This window comes from Lampetra fluviatilis, chromosome 39 (genome assembly GCF_964198595.1).
Source record: "Lampetra fluviatilis chromosome 39, kcLamFluv1.1, whole genome shotgun sequence".
Classification (NCBI taxonomy): Eukaryota; Metazoa; Chordata; class Hyperoartia; order Petromyzontiformes; family Petromyzontidae; genus Lampetra; species Lampetra fluviatilis.
Genome location: NC_136313.1, coordinates 158272 through 181191, shown reverse-complemented (window position 1 = coordinate 181191; position 22920 = coordinate 158272). Strand labels below are relative to the sequence as shown.

The 22920-nt window shown below is 55.5% G+C and overlaps 1 protein-coding gene and 1 long non-coding RNA gene across 3 annotated transcripts in view; one reads left to right on the top strand and one right to left on the bottom strand.

The window, feature by feature from the left end:
- Positions 1 to 7670, bottom strand: part of LOC144945798 (hepatocyte nuclear factor 6-like) — a 33721-nt gene extending 26051 nt beyond the window's left edge. For both annotated transcript variants that reach the window (XM_078874324.1, XM_078874325.1), the window contains exon 1: positions 6137 to 7670. In XM_078874324.1, coding sequence (XP_078730450.1) covers positions 6137 to 7376 — 1240 coding nt within the window. In that variant the 5' untranslated portion in view covers positions 7377 to 7670. The remainder of the gene's footprint in view (positions 1 to 6136) is intronic.
- A 2397-nt stretch (positions 7671 to 10067) lies between these two features.
- LOC144946008 (uncharacterized) lies at positions 10068 to 17394 on the top strand. The gene is made up of 4 exons (XR_013639733.1): positions 10068 to 10084; positions 10122 to 10770; positions 15357 to 15575; positions 16665 to 17394. It is a non-coding gene; the product is annotated as an uncharacterized LOC144946008 (long non-coding RNA).
- The last annotated feature ends 5526 nt before the right edge of the window (positions 17395 to 22920 follow it).

The following is a 22920-nucleotide window of genomic DNA, read 5'->3' as shown; positions in this document are numbered from 1 at the left end:
GGATTTGTGAACTCCTCACACAATCCAGCCATGTTAAACCCAGGATGGATCGTAGGCAGGCCAGTCTGAATGTTAATAGCCAGTGCCGATTTTCCATTAGGGGAGTCCACGTGTCGCAAGCATAGTTAAGGGGAGGCTTGACTGTGGCTGAGAAGACCCGAAGCTTTGTGTGGAGCGACAGACCAGGTCGCTTCCATACAGCGTTACACAGCCGATAAAAAGATTGATTCTGAGTGAGGCCTCTGCTGTCAAATCGGAGCTGGTCATGAGCATACTACCCAGGTATGGAAACCTCTCCACTCTCTCCACAACGGCCCCATCACCAATGGGGAGCTGAGGGGGTGGAGTGTTTGATGACACAAATCCCCAGGCAGGTGCTTAGTTTTGGTGGGCCTGATGGTAAGGCCCCACCTCTTAGTAGCACGTTCCAGGTTCAACAGCAGCGCCTTTAACTCATCTGCGTGAGCAGCAATCAACAGATCATCAGCATACATAATATGCTTGACCAATAGGCAGCCATCCCTCGACCGCACCAGGCCATCGACCATCTTCCCATTGTCTCTGTACCGGATGGAAATTCTACTGGAATAGCCTTGGAACGCTTCCAGAACTACGTGGTCGAGACAGATGTTAAATAACGTGGGAGCCAGAGGACATCCCTGTCGCACCCCAAGGTGAACAGGGAATGGCACCGATTCCCCGACAAGCAGCTTTACTCTGGCCTGCCCACCATCATGAAGGTTCTTAATGATTGTAAGCAGCGAGTCAGGGACTCTGAAAGCACGAAGAACAACTCAGAGCCCTGGCCTATTGATGGTATCATATGTATTGACCAGGTCAATAAAGCAGAGATGTAGGTCCTATTGGAATTCCCTACCCCTCTGCTGTAGCAGACGGACAGAGAATATGGTGTCTGTGCAGGCCGGCCTTGGCCTAAAATCGCACTGGGGCTCCGCAAGCCTCTCCTCTGCTTGCCTGGCAAGGCGATGTTGATTCATCCTTGCCAGGGACCTTTCCTGGCATAATGCGGAGGGAGATGCCCCTGTCGTTGTTACAATCTGTGCACGGTCCCCCCTTCTTAAAGAGGAGGGGCCCGCATGCAGACGCACACAAAGACATGTACACACACGCACACATGCACGCGCACACACACGACGTACACACACGACGTACACACACGCACACATACACGCGTACACACACGTACACACACGCACACATACACGCACACATACACGCGTACACACACGACGTACACACACGCGTACACACACACGTACACACACACGTACACACACGACGTACATACGCGTGCAGGCACAGGCGATCTGTGTGAAGCGACTCTACCCCACGTGGGACGTGTCCACGTGAACTCACAGCCACAGCAACGCTCCCTCCCGTGAGCAGCTGATGATGCTATTGATGCTGCTGATGATGGTGATGCTGTTACTGATGATTACGCTGATGATGCTGGTGATGGTGATGAAAACACCATCATCAGCCAATGGCGACGTTGATGGTTCTGCTGATGATTGCTACTGCTGATGATGCTGGCGCTGATTAATTCGTAAACGCCGCGTAATTGTAATCAATATATTCGATCATCATGAAACCCATGGTCAATCCACTTCTGGCTGAAGGCCTCCCCAGTCCGCTGCCAACTCTCCACATGGGTGGCCGATTCCGTTCTCGCTCCGTCTCGTCGCTGGTCTCTGCGGCGCGTCCATCGGCGCGAGAAAGGCGACGGAAACAAATCCCGCCACACAGACGCCGGTCGCAACGCCAGTGACTCGCTGGACAGGACTCGCACGTGCAGACATCACCAGCGAGGTTGCGGTCACTCGTACAAGAGCCACCGCCAGTCTCGACGCATCTGGTCGTTTCCAACAACACTCGCGCCCACACCAACGCTTCCTCATCCCGTGAGCTGATGCTGATGATAGTGGTGACTTTAATGATGGTGGTGCTGATGGTGCTGATTATTATAGTGGGGAGCGGTAGTGTAGCAGTTAGCGCTACGCTGCGCTACGGACCCGGCGATCCGGGTTCGATTCCTGATCACGGCCAACACCGGTGACGATTATCTGAACCGGTCATGGTGTCTCCCCTAGGTAGACTCAGCCTCAAATGATTACCTGGTGTGGTGTGTAAACATCGCCACTGGGGAGACAAAGGTGGCAGGGAGTGGTGCTGATGATGGTGGTGGTGTTGATGCTGATAATGATGATAGTGCTGCTGCTAACGGTGATGGTGCTGATGATGGTGGTGGAGATGACGATGATGACGGCGGTGCTGCAGTTGCTGATCTCTACGCTCTATCTCCACGCGCTTGGTGACGTCCCGTCGGGAGCGTTCGCTCCTCCATCTCTGTGGCTGCTATTCCGTCACCACGCTCGACCATCGACGTGGCCCGCCCTAGGCGCCACTGCCGCGCGTTCCCATCTCTCTCCGTCGCCGTCGCAATCATTCCAGGCGTGGGTCTCGAGTCGCCACGGGTGGTGGTGTCAGTTGTCGTGTTCGCTTCCTCTGGCCGGAGTCCGCCGCTCAGCACGGACTGATTGCGCAACTCTCCGCTGGAGTTCGCCAGGGCGCTCTGATCCCGGCCCGCATTCAGGAATATTCCATATTCTGCTGTTGATTTCTCCAGCTCAGGCTCCAACCGCAGTGGCGTTTATTTATTTGTTCGATCGTAATCGAAGGCCGTTGTCAATCCACTGCTGCCGGAACGCAGCGTCTCGCTCGCGGGCGGTTGTTGGACGAATGCTTCAAGAATCGGTTCGGATGCCGCTCGCACCCGAACCGAGTCGGCGTCGAGTTGTCGGTTGCGGATGCCCCTCGCCACGAATGATCGCCGTGGTCAGGAATCGAACTCGGACAGATGGGTTCACGACGCAGTGCACCGACTACTGCGCCACCACTCCCCGCGTGTGTGTGTGTGCGTGCGAGTGTGTGCGTGCGAGTGCGTGCGTGTGTGTGCGTGCGAGTGTGTGTGTGTGCGAGTGTGTGCGTGTGTGTGCGAGTGTATGTGTGCGTGTGTGTGCGTGTGTGTGTGCGTGCGAGTGTGTGTGTTTGCGTGTGTGTGTGTGTGCGAGTGTGTGCGTGTCTTTGTCTCTGTGAGGACAGCATGGGGAGCGGTCGCGCAGTGGTTCACTGCGCTGCGAGCTCCGAGCTACCCGAGTTCGATTCCTTCATAGGTGCTCGCTAACGGCACTTGCCCCGACAGTTTGTTGGAGGCTATAGGGGAGACCTTTGTCTTTGTGTACGACAGGCGGGTGCTCGGCGCCCGAACACAATGGCCGCGCCATGGCGCGTTTACCGATCGATGCAGCTCGGGGTGACCCTGAGAGACGAGGAGGAGGAGCCGCTGGGGGTTGCAGGGACACAGGCGCAGCCCTGCAAGCGCCCCTCGCCGTCGTCACGCGCACGCTCGACCCCGCGGGGTGAGCGCGAGCGCTGAGAAGGCGACGCCGTCTCGACAGCTCCCGCTCGGCCTCGTGCCGCGGGCAGCCCACGGGGCCCCGACTCGAGCCCCAACCCGAACCCGGGTCACGTGCCGGGCCCGGCGACAGTCACAACCCCCCGCCCCCCACAGCCCCCGACGATAGCGCTCGCGTTATAACGCCGCCGGGCCTGACGCCACAGCCCTAGCGCCAGAACCTTGCCCGCGAGACTCCCCTCACACTCTCACTCGTGTCAATCACGTAACTCTTCATTCTTTTACTCATTCAAATCACGGACTTGCGTTCATTCACTCGGTAAATCGCGGAACTGTCGCTCATGAAATCACGGCAATTAAATGCATTCACTCATTCAACCGCGGATGCTTTCATTCAATTACCCATCAAATAACGGAACTTTTATTCATGCACGTACTCATTCAATCTCGAGACTTTCCTTCATTTGCGTACTCATTCAATTGCAGAGTTTTTTTCTCATCACACTGCTTTAATCGCGGTTAATTATTAATTCATTCGCCGAATTTTCATTCACATTCATTCAATCACAGCCCTTTCCCCCATTCACTCGTTAAATCATATCACCTTAATTCACTCACTTATTCAATCGCTGCACTATTTGTATTCACTCATTCAATCGTGGCATTTGCATTCACTAAATTTAGATATTTTAATTAATTTACTCATTCATTCGCGGCATTTTCATTCATTCACTCATTAAAGCGGCACTTTCATTCATTTACTCATTCATTCGCGACCACAGTAGTTGCGACTTGGCGGCGACCATCAGAACCATTTCCGCGCCTCCTCGAACGTCGACTGAGCTTCATGATCACCAGCCCTGGGGAGACAAAGGCGGTCGGGCGTGGCGTTGCCCACCCGCCCGCCCGCCTTCGTGGTGGGGGTGCTATTAGCGAGCTCCTCTCTCGGTAGGCCCGGCCCTCCACATAGAGAACACGAGCGTCTTCCACTCACGCCATCAGCCACGCGGCTCTCCTCGTGAGAGCGCCACCAACGCAGCCGCATTGGTGGTCCCACACAGCGGCAACGTCTGCGCGCCGCGTCTCATGAGCGGCAGAGTCGGGCGAAGTGCCCAGAGGGTTGAATTCTTGACACGGACCCTCTCTGGCGGGTATGGGTCCATGCTCGGCACACAACTCTACGACGCATGAGTGTTCGCATGAAGGCAAAGACAAAGGTTCCTCGTGTTTCCTTAACACACTTTTTGAGGCAAGTACCTTGAGCGAAGTAGCCCCTATGAAAGTCGGCGCGGTACACGAGGGTGGCCAGCACCACGCCCGGCCGCCTTTGTCTCCCGAGTGACGACGTTTACACATCGCACCAGGTATTCATTTCAGGTTGAGTCGACCTGGAGGAGGCCCAAGACCGGTTCAGATAATCGTCACTGGTGTTGGCCGTGAGCGGGAATCAAACTTGGGAAGCCAGATTGGTAGCGCAGCGCTGTAACCCCTACACTACCGCTCCCCATAGGCATGAACACACACACACAAACAAATGCTCACATATACATAGCCACGCGCGGAAAGACAAAGATCCCCCGTATAGCCTTATCGGACTTTTGGGGCAAGTGCTGTTAACGAGCACATATGAAGGCCACATACACTCGCTCACACACACACGTGTACAGAGACACGCACACACACACATCTCCACACATCTCCACAAAGACAAAAATCCTCATATAATCTTAGCATACTTTTGGGACAAGTGCTGTTAGCACGTATATATATACACACTCACTTGCACACGCAAACACTTGCTCACACACACACTTGATCTCCCACACATACACAGATCTGCTCACACAGACACACACAGGTCTACACACAGATCCCCCGTATAGCCTTAACAGACTGTCGGGCAAGTGCTGTTAGCGAGCACCTATGAAGGCCGACACGACACACGATGGGGTGGGTGGCCAGCACCACGTCCGGCCGCCTTTGTCTCCCTCGTGGCAATGTTTACACACTGCACCAGGTACTCATTTGATGCTGAATCGACCTAGGGGATGCCCAGGACCGGTTCAGATAATCGTGACTCGTCGCGTTCGTAGCGCAGCATGCTAACCGCTACACGACCGCTCCTCACAGACACACACATACACACACTTCATCTCATGCCCATATATATCTGCTCTCTCACGCCGCACACACACAGGTCTACACACACACACAGGTCTGCACACACACAGGTGTGCTGCTCACACACACACAGGTCTACACACACACACAGGTCTGCACACACACAGGTGTGCTGCTCACACACACACACACAGGTGTGCTGCTCACACACACACAGGTCTACACACACACACAGGTCTACACACACACAGGTGTGCTGCTCACACACAAACACGCAGGTGTGCTGCTCACACACACACACACAGGTCTACACACACACAGGTGTGCTGCTCACACACACACAGGTCTACACACACACAGGTGTGCTGCTCACACACACACACAGGTCTACACACACACAGGTGTGATGCTCACACACACACACAGGTCTACACACACACAGGTGTGCTGCTCACACACACACACAGGTCTACACACACACAGGTGTGCTGCTCACACACACACACAGGTCTACACACACACAGGTGTGCTGCTCACACACACACGCACACACACGCACGCACTTGCGTCCCTCCTCACCCGCCAGTCTGAGCGCCGACATCCTCTGGAATTCGGGCTCCTGGAGCCACTTCCACATGCGCCGGAACGTCTCGCGGCCCGACTTGAGTTTGCTCCACGGCTTCGGGTTGCGCAGCAGGTCGGACAGCGTCCCCTGCGAGCGGCACAGCACGCGCTGCGCGAACACAGCCTGCGGGATGCTGTAGCGCTTCAGCTCCGTGCTGATCCGTTGCGCCACCTCCCTCGTGTTGATCTCCTCCGCCTGTCCACCATGATGGCTTCCACCACCACCTCCACCACCACCACCACCGCCGCCTCCACTTCCCATGTGGCCTCCACCGCCCATGATTCCGCGGTCCCCCAGCCCACCTCTGGCGGCCAGCATGGCCCCGTGGTGGTGGTGATGGTGGTGGTGGTGAGGGTGGTGGTGAGGATGGTGCGGGTGGTGGTGGTGGTGAGGGTGCGGGTGGTGAGGGTGAGTTTGCATCCCGTTCAGGGACATCATCCCCGCGGCGGGAGATGCGAGGCCGCGTCCCAGCGACTGATCCGCGCGGCTCAGCATGGCCGCGTGGCCATCGAAGCCTCCGAGCACCTTGTCCCCCGCGCACAGCGCCGCGCCCGGCGGGTGCCCGTAGGCCGACGGCGGCTGCTGGGCCGCGTGCATGGCCGCGAGGCCGTTGCCGAGGCCCGAGCAGGCGAGCGGCGGCGGCGGCGGCAGAGCCGGTCCCATGGCCGCCATCTCCTTGTGGTAGTGGCCGTAGATGCTGCTGACGGAGGCCGGCAGCGGGGTCCGGTCGTCGCGCATGAGCGTGAACGACCCGCTGAGGTTGTGCGCCAGCCGCTGCTGCTGCTGCTGCTGGTGCTGGTGGTGCTGCTGGTGGTGCTGGTGGTGATGGTGGTGGTGGTGGAATTTGTCCGACACGGTCGAGATGGGTGGGAGAGGCTGCAGCGGGGTCAGCGTCGCGTAGGTGCCCCCGCCCCCCCCGCCGCCGCTCAAGCCGACGCCGGGCGGGGACTCGCAGCCCATGGAGATGGCCGCGTGCAGTCCGTGCTCCCCGCGGTAGTCGCTCCCGTCCAGCATCGAGGCCACCATGCCTGGCACCATGGAGGCGCGGCCCGGGGCGGGCAGCTCGTACGAGGGCGGCTGCTGCTGCTGCGGGTGGCGGTGGTGAGGGCTGTGCGCGGCGCTCATCAGCGCTCCGGGCTGCGTCTGCTCGTGGTGGATGTCGCCCATGGCATCGATGAGAATCTCGGGGTTCATCCCTCCTCCTCCTCCTGCTGCTGCTGCTGTGCCCTACCAGTCCTGTCTGTGACTGTTGTTATTATTCTTGTTGGTAAACATCCATGATGGAGAGCGATGAGGGGAGAGCGCGGCGGCGGCGGCTGCAGTGCTTGCGAGAGTGCGGGGAGGGGAGCGCGGGGAGAGGAGCGCGGGAAGAGGAGCGCGGGGAGGGCGCGGGGAGGGCGATGCGCGCCGCCCTCGCTCATCGCGGGCACTGAGACCCCCGCGCGTTCCGCCGCCGTGACGTCACCGCGCTCGCAAATTCAATCGCGCGGATCGGCTTCCCCATCCCCCGTACCACAACCACCCCTCCCCTCTCACCCCCCACACAGGACCCCCAACCAACTCCTCCCCCTAGAGGAGCCCCCCCTCCCCTCTCTCCCCCCACAAGACCCTCAACCCCCCACCCCCTCCATTGGACCCCCCACTCGTCCTAAAGGGTAGCAGACCTCTGACTGCCGATGAGACGCTGAATGTTGAAACCGGTCCGCGTGTGACCCGATCGGCAGCGTGCGAGCCCGCGCGTTGTGTGGGAACACGCACACAGCCACGAGGAGGAGGGGGCCAGCTACCTGCTCGTCTACTGCGTTGCTCACGGGGTCATGGGTGACGGGTGGGGTGGATGGGGGGGGGGGGATCGGGGGGGTTAACCCCCACTATAAATACCAATAAATGACTATCACACAGCTATGAATGACAACGCCCTGGACAGTTATTTAATCCAAGAACAAAAACCTCGCTGAGTCTCAGGAGACCTTGCCAGGAGGATTCTGCCGCTGGCGCTGTGCTGGGACGTGGGGCCATGCGTTCCCCGAAAGGTTCACCTCCGTGAGGTTCGGAGGAGACCCGAGACCCCGGAGAATACCCCAGCGCCACGCTGCTGCTGCTGCCGCACACGAGGGGGCGACACGCAGCGCCTCCCGGCGGAGTTGGTCACCCATCAACTGACGAGGCTCGACCCGCTGAAGCTGCTGAGAGCGGCGCCGATCGGGGCGATTGATGTCCTCGGCAAGACGGAACTTCATTCATTGGTAACTCGACCGGAGCTGGAGTCTCACTCATGCGTTCTATTCTCAGAGGTGAATATCTCCCTTCTTTGAGCTCTGAGAAGAGCGGACTGTCCTGTTTTTTTTTTATTGGCATCATCATCATCATCAACAGGATCATCGTCATCAGAAACAGCAGCTTCATCAGCAGCAGCGTTGTCATCAACAGCATCATCAGCAGCAGCTTTGTCATCAGCGGCATCAGTAACATCATCAGCAGCACCATCAGCATCAGCAGCATCGTCATCGGCATCAGCAGCAGGATCCAGAATCATCATCAGAAACAGCAGCAACACCATCATCATCAGCAGCAGCTTTGTCATCAGTAGCATCGTCATCAACAGCAGCATCATCATCAGCAGCAGCATCGTCATCAGCAGCAGCATCATCAACAGCAGCTGCATCAGCATCATCATCATCAGCAGCAGCAACAGCAGCAGCTTTATCATCAGCAGCAGCATCGTCATCAGCAGCAGCAGACGCGGATTAGGGCGCGCGGAGCTCGAATCGATGCCGCGCTGCTGCTGCTGCTGCACGGGCCCAGATGCTCGCCCCGCGGGCTGCGCTCCCCGCCGCGTGGACACCCGCCCGGGCCGCGCGCGTGGGTGGACAAGGAGCAGCGCGGCACGCCCGGGTGAGTGGGTGGGTGGGTGGGTGTCCACCCACCCACCCGAGGTGGACACCGCGGCATTGCGAGCGCGTGAAGAACCCATACAGATGTTGTAGGGGGACAGCCGCTCGACCTGAGGAGCGCCCTCTCTGGGCACCGCGGTGGTTGTCGCGTGGACCGTGGGTGCGGGGCAGGTCGGGGGGGGGGGGGTGATGTGGGTGGGTAGGGGGCGCATTGATCCATGGGGGAGGGGAGAGAGGGGGGGGCCCTTCCCGATTGAAGTCGATATTTTCTGAGCAAAACCCATCGACAAAGCCGCATCGATTCGAGAGAGCGAGAGAGACGTAGCCAGGGAGATGGAGGGAGTGGGTGGGGGGTGAGGAGGAGGGAGACGCACGGGGCTATAGATGTGGAGAGATTGTCACGAAGAGTGAGGGCGATGGACAGAGGGCGAGGGAGAGAGAGAGAGGGTGAGAGAGGAAGCGGGGGTGAGAGACGTGGAGGGGATAGAGGGGGAGAGGTGAGGAGAGAGGGAGGGAGAGGCACAGACTTATCGTTACGGAGCGATCGTCACGAAGAGTGAGAGCGACGGACAGATGGCCGAGATGGGGAGCGAGAGTGAGAGAGAGAGGTGGAGAGTGAGAGAGAGAGAGGTGGAGGTGAAGAGTGAGAGAGAGAGAGGTGGAGGGAGAGTGAGAGAGGTGGAGGTGAAGAGTGAGAGAGAGAGAGGTGGAGGGAGAGTGAGAGAGGTGGAGGTGAAGAGTGAGAGAGGTGGAGGGAGAGTGAGAGAGGTGGAGGTGAAGAGTGAGAGAGGTGGAGGGAGAGTGAGAGAGGTGGAGGTGAAGAGTGAGAGAGAGAGAGGTGGAGGGAGAGTGAGAGAGGTGGAGGTGAAGAGTGAGAGAGGTGGAGGGAGAGTGAGAGAGGTGGAGGTAGAGTGAAAGAGGTGGAGGGAGAGTGAGAGAGGTGGAGGTGAAGAGTGAGAGAGGTGGAGGGAGGGGTGGAGGTGGAGGGAGAGTGAGAGAGAGAGAGAGGTGGAGGGAGAGGGGTTCTGGAGACACGAAGGGAGAGAGTGCAGGGTGAGAGAGATTGCGTGAGGGCGAGGGAGATTAAGATAGAGTGAGGGAGAAAGTGGGGAGAAAGAGTGAGAGGGAGATGTGGAGAGCGATTAGAGAAGGGGAAAAGAAAGTGAATGAGAGTGAGGGAATGAGTGAGGAATGAGTGAGGGAATGGGTGAGAGAGGAGTGAGAGTGAGGGAATGAGTGAGGGAATGAGTGAGAGAGGAGTGAGCGTGAGAGAATGAGTGAGGGAATGAGTGAGAGAGGAGTGAGAGTGAGAGAATGAGTGAGGGAATGAGTGAGGGAATGAGTAAGAGAGGAGTGAGAGAATGAGTGAGAGAGGAGTGAGAGTGAGATCATGAGTGAGGGAATGAGTGAGAGAGGAGTGAGCATGAGGGAATGAGCGAGGGAATGAGTGAGAGAGGAGTGAGAGAATGAGTGAGGGAATGAGTGAGAGAGGAGTGAGAGTGAGAGAATGAGTGAGCGAGGGAATGAGTGAGGGAATGAGTGAGAGTAAAATGGGAAAGTGACAGATCGAGAGAGACGTGGAGGGGAGAGCGACACAGAACGAGGGAGGGAGGAGACGGAGCGAGAGACGTGGAGGGAGAGGAGAACGATCGACTCGCCGGTCGGCACCCATCTCCCGGCACGGCACCCTGCCGGTACGAGGGGCGGGAGTGGGGGGGGCAGGTGGCAGCGGGGGAGGGGAATGATGCACACAACATGTACACACTGACTACATATGAAGCACATGTAATATACACACTGAGTACACAGAGACCACGTGGCGATGGCGGCTGCCGTCGTTGCCCACGTGGGGGTGGTTCGTCTGGGCCGACGTCACAGGTCGGGGGGGGGGGTCTATGACGTCATCACGGTGTGCAAACCAATCGACGCCTCCTTTGGGTCGCACGGGGGGCGGGGGGTTGGACCCTCCCCCTCCACCCGTGTCGACGACTCGTGCCAACTAGACACCACCACCACACTCGGTTCAACCACCACCACCACGCTGTGTTCAACCACCACCACCACACTCTGTTCAACCACCACCACCACGCTGTGTTCAACCACCACCACACTCTGTTCAACCACCACCACCAACTCTGTTCAACCACCACCACCACCACGCTGTGTTCAACCACCACCACCACCACGCTGTGTTCAACCACCACCACCACACTCTGTTCAACCACCACCACCACACTCTGTTCAACCACCACCACCCCCACGCTGTGTTCAACCACCACCACCACACTCTGTTCAACCACCACCACCACCACGCTGTGTTCAACCACCACCACCACCACCACGCTGTGTTCAACCACCACCACCACACTCTGTTCAACCACCACCACCACACTCTGTTCAACCACCACCACCACCACCACGCTGTGTTCAACCACCACCACCACACTCTGTTCAACCACCACCACCACCACGCTGTGTTCAACCACCACCACCACACTCTGTTCAACCACCACCACCACGCTGTGTTCAACCACCACCACCACCACCACGCTGTGTTCAACCACCACCACCACACTCTGTTCAACCACCACCACCACACTCTGTTCAACCACCACCACCACCACCACGCTGTGTTCAACCACCACCACCACACTCTGTTCAACTACCACCACCACCACCACGCTGTGTTCAACCACCACCACCACCACACTCTGTTCAACCACCACCACCACCACCACCACCACCACCACCACCACGCTGTGTTCAACCACCACCACACTTTGTTCAACCACCACCACCACCACACTCTGTTCAACCACCACCACCACCACCACCACCACCACGCTGTGTTCAACCACCACCACCACACTTTGTTCAACCACCACCACCACCACACTCTGTTCAACCACCACCACCACCACGCTGTGTTCAACCACCACCACCACACTTTGTTCAACCACCACCACCACCACACTCTGTTCAACCACCACCACCACCACCACGCTGTGTTCAACCACCACTACCACACTGTGTTCAACCACCACCACCACACTTTGTTCAACCACCACCACCACCACCACCACCACCACCACCACCACTCTGTGTTCAACCACCACCACCACCACACTTTGTTCAACCACCATCACCACACTTTGTTCAACCACCACCACTACCACACTGTGTTCAACCACCATCACCACAGTGTTCAACCACCACCACCACACTGTGTTCATCCACCACCACACTGTGTTCAACCACCACCACACTCTGTTCAACCACCACCACCACACTCTGTTCAACCACCACACTGTGTTCAACCACCATTACATTGAAACTCAGAACAACACCAGTGACGGTTATTTTAACTGGTACTGGGGTTCCCCTAGGTCGACTGAACCTCAAATGAGTACCTGGTTGGTGTGTAAACATCTTCCCTAGGTGTGGTCTGGAGGTGGTGGTGTGGTAACAGGTGTGGTGTGGAGGTGGTGGTGTAGTAGTGGGGGTGGAGGTGGTGGTGGTGTAGTAGTGGGTGTGGTGTGGAGGTGGTGGTGTAGTAGCTGGTGTGGTGTGGAGGTGGTGGTGTAGTAGCTGGTGTGGTGTGGAGGTGGTGGTGTAGTAGCTGGTGTGGTGTGGAGGTGGTGGTGTAGTAGCTGGTGTGGTGTGGAGGTGGTGGTGTAGTAGTGGGTGTGGAGGTGGTGGTGTAGTAGTGGGTGTGGAGGTGGTGGTGTAGTAGTGGGTGTGGAGGTGGTGGTGTAGTAGTGGGTGTGGAGGTGGTGGTGTAGTAGTGGGTGTGGAGGTGGTGGTGTAGTAGTGGGGGTGGAGGTGTAGTAGCTGGTGTGGTGTGGAGGTGGTGGAGCAAAGTGTGGGTACGCATCCCTCCCTGTCACCGGTCCCAAGCTACCCAGTCAGCGTGGAGGAGGAGGAGGAGGCCTGGAGCTCCCTCGGGAGTCTTTCCGCCGGCAGCGCCTTAGGCCGCCGTGCGGTTTGTCCGCTGGCACACATCTGCCAAAGAGGGGCTTCCGTGACTAAAACTCCACTGGAAACGGCTACCGCGTTCCTGACTTTCGGAAACCGGTAACCGATTCTGAATACGGTTGTCGTTTAACAACTCGTGTGTGTAAATATCGATTGTGGGTGCGTTTGAGTGTGCGTAGTGTGCGCGTGTGTGTAAACGTCAATATGCGCGCGCGTGTGTGTGCGAATATGCATATGCGTGGTGTGTGTGTTTAAATATCAATATGCATGTGTGTGTGTGTTGATACACGTGCGTACGCGTGTGTGAATATCAATACGCGTGCGTGTGTGTATCTGTGTGTGTATCTGCGTGTATGTGTGTGTATCTCTGTGCGTATCTGCGTGTGCATGTGTGTGTGTGTGCGTGTATGTATCTCTGTGTGTGTATTTGTGTGAGTGTGTGCCTATGCTTGTGTGTCTGTGTGTGTGGAAAGCGGTAGTGTAGCCGTTAGCGCGCTGCGCTACGAACCTGGCGACCCGAGTTCGATTCCAGCTCACGGCCACCACCAGTGACGAATATCTGAACCAGTCCTGGGCCTCCCCTAGGGTCGATTCAGTCTTAAATGAGTACCTGGTGCGGTGTGTTAACATCGCAACTCGGGAAAAAAGGCGGTCGGGCGTGGTGTTGGCACCCACCCCCTCGTGTGCCGTGCCGGCATTCGTAGGTGCTGCTCGATAGCAGCACTTGCCCCAACAGTCTGTTTAGGCTACACGGGGGGTCTTTGTCTTTGTCCTGTAAATGTGTGTGTAGATATGTGAATATGCGCTAATGTGTGTGTGCATGTTGATATATATGTGTGTGTATGTATGTTGACATATGTGTGTGTGTATGTTGACATATATGTGTGTGTGTATGTTGAAATATATATGTGTGTGTGTATGTTGACATATATATGTGTGTGTGTGTATGTTGACATATATATATGTGTGTGTGTGTATGTTGACATATATATGTGTGTGTGTGTATGTTGACACATATATATGTGTGTGTGTGTGTGTATGTTGACATATATGTGTGTGTGTGTGTGTGACAGGAGTCCCTGGTTCGGGGTATAAACATCCCCACTGGCTGGGCGTGGTGCTGTTATGGGTGCTCCCTAACAGCACATGCCCCAAACATCGGTTAAGTCTATACGGGGATTTTTGTTGTTGATTTGTCTTTATATGCTTGTATATATATGTACGTTGAAACAATTGAGCGTGTGTGTTTGTGTATACGTATATGTGGCTTTGTGTAATGTATAACGTTAATATGATTGTACGTACGTGTGTGTATCTGCGCGTGTGCCTATGTGTATATAGTGTGTTTATATGGATATGTATCTGTGAGTTTATTTAACACGAGCAAAAACTTATCCCATCAGCCACATGGCCTTCTAGGAGAGCGTAATTGCTGGCAACATTGGTTCAACGTGAGCCCACGCTGGACTGGTTTCGATTTTCGGTGTCCCATCAGCAGACCCAGGCTTCCTTTAACCAATGCTGGTTGATGACTATTGGCACGGATCCTTTTTGGTAGATACGGACCCTAGCTCGACGCTAAACTCGTGATTATTTTATGTTAAGGCACAGACATATACCCCCCGTGTAGCCTCAACAGACTGTTGGGGCAAGTGGGACCTATGAAGGCCGGCACGGCACACGAGGGGGTGGGTGGCCAGCACCACACCCGACCGCCTTTGTCTCCCCAGTGGCGATGTTTACACACCGACACTAGGTACTCATTTGAGGTAGAGTCGCCCTACGCGAGGTCTTGGACCAGTTGAGGTACTCGTAACCGATGTTAGCCGTGAGCGGGAATCGAACTCGGGTGGGCGGGTTCGTAGCACAGCGTGCTAGGCGCTACACTACCGCTCCCCACTCTCAAACACACTCGCTCACACACACACGTGCACACACACACACTTGCTCACACACACACACACGTGCACACACACACACTCGCTCACACACACACACGTGTACACACACACTCGCTCACACACACATACACACGTGCACACACACACTTGCTCACACACACACACACGTGTACACACACACTCGCTCACACACACATACACACGTGCACACACACACTTGCTCACACACACACACGTGTACACACACACTCGCTCACACACACATACACACGTGCACACACACTACACGAGACCCCACCGTGACCAGCACAGCTTCTTCACCGGCGCCGCAGTGGAGAAGATGAGCGACACGGGGATGGAGCGGACGATCCTCTTCCTCCCGCTCCACACGTCTCTCCCTGCAGCCAGCCCCGAGGAGCTGGAGGGGGTGGGAGGGGAGGCTTCTGGGCTTCCTGAGTGCCCCGATTCCGTGTGGTGCCAGGGAAGAGAGGTCCCCTACACAGAGGGGGTTCTCACGGGGCCGCGCAGGGGACTCTTTGCAGATTGGAACTCATTCACGGAAACGCATCGATCCGCCGCCCCTCGCCAGCGCGTCTGCTTCGGGCTTTTTGGCTCCCGGCAAGGTACTGGCGAGTGACATTGTGAAGGGGTCGGGCGATGGGGGAGGGTTATCGATGGAGGTTTCGGGGTGGGAGTGGGGGGAGGGGAGGGGCTTGAATGTGGCGCTGCTCGGAGTGTTCGGGAGACAAAGGCGGCCGCGTGTGGTTCCTGGCCACGCCACCGTCATCACGAACGAACGTTCGTCGTCCCTGCCCTTGACCGGTGCTCGCTGAGAGCCTGTGGAGGAAACACGGGAGATGTGTGCGCGCGAACGTGGGGCTCGCCTGCGGAACACGAGCGCGTGGGTTCGATGCCGGACCCCATGTGCGTTCCCTCTCTCTCTGTTCTCCGGGTCACCTCCGGCGATCACAATGTGCGGCGAGGTCGCCTCTGGCAGAGAGCTCGGATCTTATCGAGCTTCACGAAGCCGGCGACGCGAGTTCGATTCCCGCTCACGGCCAACATTGGTGACTAATATCTGAACTAGTCTTGGGCCTCCCCTCGGTCGATTCAGCTTCAAATGCGTACCTAGTGCTGTGTATAACATCATCGCCACTGGGAAGACAAAGGCGGTCGGGCGTTGTGCTGGCCACCCACCCACCCACTTATGTACCGCTCCGGCCTTCAAAGGTGCTCGCTAACAGCACTTGCACTAACAGTCTGTTCAGGCTATACGGGACTCTGTCTTGTATATACATATATACGTGTGCGTGTGTGTGGGGAGCGGTGGCGCAGTGGTCAGCGTGCTGCACTACGAACACGGTGACCCGAATTCGATCCTCGCTCTCGACAAACATCGGTGACGACTGTCTGAGCGGGTCGACTCAGACTTAAATTAGTGCCTGGTGCGTTGTGTAACTATCAGCACTCGGGAGACAAAGGCGGCAGGGCGTGGTGTTGGCTATCCACTCCCTCGTGGACCGTGCCGCCCTTAATGGGTGCTCGCTAACACCCCCTGCCCCAACAGCCTGCTACAAGCTATATAGGACATCTTTGTCTTTGTGCATATATGTACGCGTGTATTTATTTGTGCACACGTACAACTGGGAGCTACTGTCGATATACTGCCTGTAAACTATCAGTATACTGCTGTCTTTGTTGACTGTCTGTAGACTTCGCGCTATACTCGTATAGCAGCCGTGACAAGGATGCTGTTTGCTGCTGGCCGCTCTGCGTTTCTGGGCCTTTGGAGGCCACGTGTTCGTGCGACTGCGTCGAAAACGTACCAGCATCCCGTGACTCGACAGCCGTCCTGATCGGCGACTCGAGCGCCGTTCACGTCGGCTCGTTCAACATTCGAACCAGCGCGCCTCACGTTTCCCGTCCGCTGCGTTTGGAGTTTCGTAGTCAATGTGTTTTGTTGTGCCGTACTCTCTATGCGCGCGATCTCGATCCTCGCTTGCGCGTTAATTATCAGTCTCAATAAAGGCTCACACGGTCATGAATGTAAATCATAATGAATGATTGTCTATTAACAGTTCACAGATTTCACACGCAGATTTGTATCAAATGCGTTTAATGTTTTTGCGCCCAAGTTCTGGAAACACCCGGTTTCATCTCTTGCGGCTTTTGGCTGCTGGCCATCGAACAGCGACGGTCACTGCATCGGGCGCTTTCAGGTGCGCTTCTGCGGCCGTCTGGAACGATCTTCCTTCCGATATTAGGAAGCCACCGGAGCTACGCACTTTTCAATATTTAATTAAAAACGAATTTCTGTAGAGCTGCTTTGCGTGTTCAGTTTGATGTCCTTCCCTTCGCACCTCCGATTAGCGCGGTTGGCTACGTACGGTGCGAAAGAAATGCAACATCAAATTGATCTAAAAGTCTATTTGTAATTTTAAATCTGTTTATTGTGGAATGATGTTGTCTGCCGGTCGAGTCGCTCTGGGAAAATAGCCTATTTGGTCATTGGGCTTTACTCGGGAAATACACTTATTATTATTCTGAATTTTGGACACTTTATCGGAACGTCGGACACCGTGCAGAAAACACACGACGGTGCGACATCGAAGGTCCACGAGAGAGTCCATGGCACAGCGCGAGTAGCACGAATATCCACGCAGAATCGTGCACTTTCGTGCCCTAGCGAAGCAGTCGGTACAGAACGAGCGAGTGAGCCTACGGCCATCGACACGAAACTTATCGTAGATAGCGGGGGTGACTGATCATACTTCACCAAGCTGGTCAGTACGGGTGAAGGATGCAGTCCCAGCTGGGTCATATATACATCGTATGACTCGACCCTGATGTTAGCCGTGGCCAGGAATGGGACTTAGGGTCGGACTATCCTCCTCCCTCCTCCTCCCTCTTCCTCCCTCCTCCTCCTCCTCGTGGCATCGCGGGGCCGAGCGGGGAGCCACGCGTTCCGCGCTGGGGTGACGCTCGTGGTGGTGGTGGTGGTGATGGTGGTGGTGATGGTGGTGTTGTTGTTTTTCCTCTCGGGTTAACGCAGCGAACAAACACGCGACGTTGATTGTCTCCTGGCGGCCCCATTTCCTTCCCGCATCTACCCCGAGGACCGCGTCTGGTTCCACACCGCCACGTGGCTGCTGCTGCCTCCCCTCTCCTCGTCTGTGACTTCTCCTCCTCCTCGTCTGTGACTTCTTCTCCTGCTGCTCGTCGCTCACGCGAAGTCCTCCCTCCCTCCCTGCGAGAGCGAGCGACTTTCCTGTGCGGAACGCGCTTGCAAGCTGTGCCGACGTCGCAATGATTGCAGTTCAAAACGACGCGAGCGAGACGGTGAACACGCGGCAAAGGAGACGCAGCGATTCGCCAATCGATTCGCGGACCTTGAATCATCCGCGGTTCTCTCTCCGAGGTGAGCGGGGGAGGGTTGCTGATGATAGTGGGGGGCGGGGGTGGAAGGGGTCCAAGCGTGGGGTGAGGGGGGGCGCGATCGTTCCCCACCCCCACCCCCTACTGAAAAGCATCAACATTGGTATTTTATTGATGATAGTTATTTCCGAAAGAGTGTGCATTAAATATTTCTAATGTGGGGGCCCTTGTTTAAAGGAACTTAATATTTAGAGACCGCTCTCCCTTTGGTAAGTTCCTAGTCCCGCCTCTGGTGGATGGGGGCGGGGGGAGGGTCTGGGTGACTCATTGAGTTTTAAGTGAAATCATGAAAGAGACGCGGGGAGCGAAAAACCCTAAATGAAGGCGCGCTAATGATTGAGTCGCGGGGGTGCGCTCATGAATAATGCATGAGCCCCCCCCCCCCGCGCGCTTGAAGCTCCTAATGGGCTTTGATGCCCGCTCTCATCCCCGCAAAGGTCGCTTCACTTTGTTGAAACGCAGTTGCTGAGAAACAAGACCCAACACGTCAGGCGAGCGGCCAGCAACAACCAGCACCGTGATCGAAGTCGTCCTGACTTCGAGCGCGACGCGCGGCCTCGGAGTGAGCCAAGTGGTTGGGAAGGTGAGAGACGAGGATGTGGTGGAGGGAGTTCCACAGTGGAGGAGTGCGAAGGGAGAAGCAGAGAGAGAGGTTAGGTGATCTGCAGTGTGGTGAGTGGGTTGGTGAGTGGGTGGGTCAGTAGGTGAGTGGGTGGGTGAGTGGGTGGGTGGGTGAGTAAGTGGGTGGGTCAGTAGGTGAGTGAGTGGGTTCTTGTGACCTGCAGTGTGGTGGGTGTGGTGATGGTAGTTGGACACGGTGTGTTAGATGAGTGAGTTGTTGTTGTGAGTGAGTGGATGGGTGAGTGGATGGGGTGAGTGTTTGAGTGAGTGGGTAGATGAGTGAGTTGTTGTTGTGAGCTGCAGTGTGGTGGTCGTTGAACACAGGTGGTGGATCAGACGAAACAGTCAGTGTCTGATTGACCGACTCCTCCACATGTGTCGAGGAATCAACGAGTGACGTTCACGGGAGCAGGAACCTGCGTGGCAGTAGCAATAGGCGAGTGATAAGGAGTGTGACTGACCGAGTGAGCGAGTGATTTGGTGAGTGAATCCGACACAAAACAGAGGCAGGCGAAAAATAACGAGGCGAGGTGAGGGGGGGGGTGACGCGGTATGAATCTCGATCGTCGGTCTCTGAGCTGTCTGTGATTGCGGTGCGCGATCTGAACGCAGCGAGAGGCCGGGAGCAGAGGGAGGAGATGGTTCGCGGCGGTGGCGTTACTCGACGAGACTCAATGAAGCTGTCACGACGATCCGCCATCACTTGTCGAGGTCATTTATTATCGCGGTCATGCTGAGTGGCTGACCATACTTCACCACGCTGGTGGTGAAATATTGTCAGGACAGACTATGAAGTCTGACATGGCGCACGAGGGTGTGGGTGGCCAACACCACGCCCGGTCGCCTTTGTCTCCCTTGTAGCTCTACATATCACACCATGCACTCATTTAGAGCCGAGTCGACCTAGGGGATGCCCAGGACCGGTTCAGATAATCATCAATGGTGTTGGTGGTGAGCGGGAATCGAACTCGGGTCGCCGAATTTGGAGGGCATAGCAACAGCAGCCGCAGTTCCCCAATCAATGGTGGTGACATCACCACGGTGCTTATACCAGGCTAGGTGCACCTTGAGGACACGTTAACGTCTTCTCCCTTAGCGCGTGGAGGGGGCCCGCGTGTCCCGGCGCCTCCACACGACGGGTCGAGTTTTGCTCTGGGTGCCCGAACGCCTCGACTGGCTGGAGCCACGCTCGCTGTGCGCTTGAGAGACGGGGGTGGGGTTGGGGGGGGTTGGAGGGGAGCTGTGGATGGGGGTGGGGCTTCGTCTAAGAGCCTCTTCCTTCAGGACCATTGCTCTGAGAGCCGTACCCTACAACTCTCTCTCTCCCTCTCTCGAGAAGACTTTCCTCTACCCGAGTTGTGTCCATCGTGGTGTCCCAGTTTTACACACTCCTGCTACCCTTTAGATTTCTCGCCTGGCTCAATAAAATCCACGTGGCACTCGAGAGCTGTCTTGCGCTGGGCGGCAACCACCCACTCGAGCGCCACATCCTGCCGAGCTCCCGAGACGTGACGAGGCCACGACTCCTTACGGGAGCTTGGTAAGACTACCTCTCCCCCCCCGTCATAGTAATGTGGGATTCACACGGTTGACACAAGAGGGGAGTCGAACTCGGGCTCGAAACCATCAGAGCCTTGAGTAAATGCGCTTGCATGGACATCACAGGGCCTGTGATTTACCCAACGTCCTGCGCAGGACTTCATCAGAATCAGAATCTCTAATATTTTTCCTGGAGGAATCAGATGAGCTCTGAAGCTATTTTTCACAATCGGGGCGCGTCAGCAAGTTACAGCAGCAAACAATAAACACAAACACGACAGAAGTAATACAATAGAGAGTAGGTAAGCAAGTCACGAAAAACAAATCGATCATTAAAGTATGTAAGTCCAAATTACAAAAGTGCATACACTGCTGCCGATTTTTCAACACTAAACGCAAACTTAGGTAAGGCAGCAAAACCACACCAAGACAACTAAAATTAAAATAACTAATAAAATTGCACATTAAAATTTGAAATATCGATACCTGGGTAAAAATCAAAGTTACAAATCACTTCCTTCATCCACTCCGCGTTCCATTCCACAAACATTACATCGGGTTTCGAGTGCATTCCAAAACTCGCGGTGCCAATCCACCTTGTTTAACTTCGCATCGTTTAAAACGTGTATAAACCGATCGTTATTGTTAATCATAAACTTAGTCTAGATTTGCGCACAGCAAAATAAGCACAGCACATTCGGGCCATTGCCCCCCGAAACGTCCCCTCTGAAGGCCGCAGTATTTGGTGACGAGTGTGGTTGCGTTGTGGAGAGGTTGAGAGGTTGATCCGGGGACGAGCGTGGCCGCCGTGAAGCCTAAGATTCATCTGCGCTTTGCGTCTCTGGGGAACGCGAGCGATAGCTGTGGAGAGATCATGACTAACGGTGAGTATGCTAATGCATTCTCGAGCTGATTGCTGCCGAGTCTTTACGTTATCACCGAGTCAACCTCGCGAATGAGACTCCATTCCTGGTCTCTTGAGTTCCCAACCAGGTTCACGGAATCAACTCGAGATTTTAACCTGTTCTCTACCTTCATATTTCTCTCTTTTAACTTTGAGCTGTCGCACTGGACCTGTGATGGTCAATCTCTGGGGGGCTCCATGCCACGGCTGGGCATACATGTCCTTGCACGTGAGAAGACGTCTTCACCGGAGGGCTATTTTCATTGACAAGGTTGTTTTCCGTAGATCTGCTCTCCATTGATCTCACCCGTTGTTGTTGTTGTTGTTGTCGTTGTTGTTGTTACCGTTGTTGTTGTTGTTGTCGTTGTTGTTGTTGTTGTTACCGTTGGACAATCCGACTGATTGTCGATTAATACTTCCCAGATTTCGCGCGCACTTTGGATCAAAATCATTTTAATGTCACTGCCTCAAAGATTGGATGCACCGAGTATCGTCTTCTGACGTTTCCACTCTGCCATCTCTGTCCTCGTTTACACTGACTCTATTAAAATTACATTATTAAAGTTTCACTGTGAATGTCATTTTAGAACGTCATTGCTATTATTAAGTTTGTAAGGTCGCACTAATGACACACAAGGTGCTTGCCACGGATGAACCACGACACCACCTCCTTGCTGATCTCGTTCTTGGAGCATGAACCACCATCACGCGAACTCCGGTGGTCATCCTCGCGGCAGCTGTTGGCTGCTCGCCATTGAACAAAGATGGCCGCTGCATCGCGTGCTTTCAGGTGCGCGTCTGCGGCCCGTCTCGAACGCTCTTCCTTCTAAATCGAGATTAAAAACTAATTGTTAAAACAATTTTTTCGTGTTTAGTTGTTTGTCCTTCCCCCGCACATCCGATTAGCACGGTTGGCTAAGTACCTTTGCCAAAGAAGTTCAACATAATACATACATTGCGTGTGGGTGCTTAGCTCTGGGAAGGAAACATATGCAGAACCCGGGGGAAACCCATGCAGAACAGGGGGAGAACATACAAACTCCACACTCTAGCACTGACTTTTGCTTTGCAGAACAGGGGGAGAACATACAAACTCCACACTCTAGCACTGACTTTTGCTTTGCAGAACAGGGGGAGAACATACAAACTCCACACTCTAGCACTGACTTTTGCTTTGCAGAACAGGGGGAGAACATACAAACTCCACACTCTAGCACTGACTTTTACTTTGGAGAACAGGGGGAGAACATACAAACTCCACACTCTAGCACTGACTTTTACTTTGCAGAACAGGGGGAGAACATACAAACTCCACACTCTAGCACTGACTTTTGCTTTGGAGAACAGGGGGAGAACATATAAACTCCAAACAAAGACAAACTCCACAGGACATGGGAAGAACACACAAACTTCACGCGAGAGAGGCGCGTGGGTCGGGAATCGAACCCGGGCCTCGTCGTCGATGCGGG